Source organism: Phaseolus vulgaris, chromosome 4, assembly GCF_051622355.1.
Source record: "Phaseolus vulgaris cultivar YP4 chromosome 4, ASM5162235v1, whole genome shotgun sequence".
In the NCBI taxonomy this organism is placed as follows: Eukaryota; Viridiplantae; Streptophyta; class Magnoliopsida; order Fabales; family Fabaceae; genus Phaseolus; species Phaseolus vulgaris.
In genome coordinates, this window is record NC_143501.1 from 49,256,672 (window position 1) to 49,259,215 (window position 2,544).

General features: G+C 37.1%; 1 protein-coding gene across 1 annotated transcript; it reads right to left on the minus strand.

Moving 5' to 3' along the window:
• Positions 1–849: 849 nt before the first annotated feature.
• On the minus strand, positions 850–2,186 carry LOC150028155 (uncharacterized). The gene has a single exon (XM_090301733.1). It carries the CDS (start codon positions 1,996–1,998, stop codon positions 1,111–1,113), a length of 888 nt encoding a protein of 295 aa, XP_090157859.1. The 5' UTR covers positions 1,999–2,186; the 3' UTR covers positions 850–1,110.
• Positions 2,187–2,544: the final 358 nt, after the last annotated feature.

Here is a 2,544-nt window from a genome sequence, read left to right on the forward strand (position 1 = left end):
ATTTTACCTATTATTAATCCACACCACTCCCCAGGTTCTCGAAAACGGGCCATTAACCTTCATAAGACAAAACATCATGAAGTGTACCTTGACATCATAGTGATTCACCAACAAACAACCCAACCAAGACAAACAAATACTCCAAATTCTCCATGCAACCTTACACTTAAAAAAATAAATGATTAACAATCTCCTCTTCCTCACCACATAACCGACACAAGAAACTCGCCAGTAAAACTCCTCGTCTCAACACATAAACCTTAGTTACTATACAATTATTTAGCACCCTCGAAGCTATGATTTGTGCATAGGAAGAGCCTTTACCTTCCATAACTTCTCAAATAGAGCCCTGTCCACACCTCCCACCTTTATCCTTAAAGAATTATAGACAAATTTCACTGAAAATTTCAATTGTTTATCATCCTTTCAAATCCAACTATCCAAACGCTTTTCCCCTCCTCAACAACCTTTTTATTTTCTAACAAAAACAACAACTGAGCGATCTGATTCTCTTTCTATACAAACAAATTTCTCCTCCACTCCAAATTTCACCTTCAACTATTATTGTTCCACTACCTGTTCAACAAAGTACTACCACTATCTAGAGCAACCGAATACAATCCTAGGAATTTATACATTAACATAGAATACAACCAAATACAACCGAGTCATAAGCAGTACGGTGTTTTTTAAAGCCGCTTGTGTTATTTTGGTCTTTCTGCCATGTGGATTATGATGGAAGAGTGTATATATATATATATACAAGCCATTTGAAGTGTAACATGGATTGAATCATTAAACTAAAAGATTGAGAATGCAACCACAAATAGCTCATGATTGCATTTGGAGAAAGGAGGGATTATTTGGTGGCTCCAAGAACCCCACACGGTTTCTGCAAAGTCAGCATGCCCATTCTCATCATCATCATCATCAACTTTATGAACTTTCTCAGCTCCACATTGAAGAAAAAGAAACCTTATTTTGACATGGACACTATATAATATTACAATCACAATTTCTTATATAATATATATTGTGTAAAATAGGCAACATTAATATAATAGAAATAGGCAACATATATACACACACACACCAAGTTAGGTTCTTCCTTCAATTAAAACCATAGAAATATTTGCATCTGATGGAGCTACCATTGGCATGCCCTTTGAACCTTCCATCATTGGCAATGCTTGCTTTATTTTTCTGGCTGCCATGATGTGGTGGTAGGGGAACACCATCACTGTCTTCACTATCAGAGAGCCGAGACATGTTCCTCCGAATGTTACTACAATGAGGGCACATGCTTGGCTTCCAAATCCCACTTCTGTTCACTTCATCAAACATGTATAATAATGCAGAAACAGGGTGTCGTTCAGGACCCTCCGCTCTTATATCAAATTTTCCATCAGATAAACCAACCTTCACCACAACAGAAAACCCAATATCTGTTGTTTCACTTGATCTGTTAACAGCTCCTGTTCCATTACAATGAACAAAATAATGTGCCATAGTCACTGCCTTAGCCTGTTGATGAGAATCATTTTTGTTGCACTCCCAAACAAGAAGACCGCACCTGTTTGCAGTGCCATACAAGTAAATTTTGGTGTCCGTAACACCACCCCATGCATCAACCTTCTTCTTCGTCTTCGTCCACGGGATGGAATTGTGATTCTTAAAGTCGACCGTACCAAGAAAACCGGTTCCGGTTTTGTTTATCTGCATGCATAGGTTGTCTCCGTCTAAACATACTACGGTGTCATGGAGAATGAAGGTTAATAAGTTGACACCGCTGCTGTAAACAGATTTTGTTAACATAAGGTTGCACGTTGACCCTTCAACGGTGTATGAAACTTCTGCCTTGTCGGAATATGATCCATCATCCCACTTGTGAAACACAGATGTGGTCAAGTTGATGGAAGCGTCTCTTCCCAGTTGAAGATGGCATGGAAAAGGAAGACTCCCACTATGACGGAAAAAAATAACGTTGTTGTTTCCCATGTTTTTAGTGTGTAAAATATGCAGCACACCACAAAATATTGGAATGGATGAGTTGAAGAAGGTGTGGAGTTATTCAAAACTAGTTCTTGTCTTCTCTCATGTTCACATGCCAAAACTATAAATACACTCATTTTAGAATATTTTTTCACTCTCACTGTATTGGAAGCGTTGTTCTTCAGCTTAATTATTGATTCCCTAGCATCTAATTCCCTGTCATATTTTTCCAAACCACTTTTCTCTTTCTGCTGTGGAAAATGATTTGAAGTCATTTGGTACATTGAGTGTCAAATAATCAATACTCTTCTGCTGTTTATGCTTTTTTTTAATTCCTCCACTTGCATGATTCTTGATTCATCTACACTTTCGATTCTATTGTTTAGTGTTGGTTTCTCCTTGACAGTAGAGTTTCAAAACCAGTTTAGGGTTGGCTTTTAGCATACCTTTCTTTTAGTTTTAAAATCACTTTCTTCTTCTTCTTCTAATTTTTCAGCTAAAAATAAACTTATTTTCTTAAAGTTTGGTTAGTTATGTTTAAGATGATGATAT

Excerpts from the sequence above, each read along its gene's own strand:
- LOC150028155 (XM_090301733.1), bottom strand. The coding sequence starts at position 1,998 with ATGGGAAACAACAACGTTATTTTTTTCCGTCATAGTGGGAGTCTTCCT.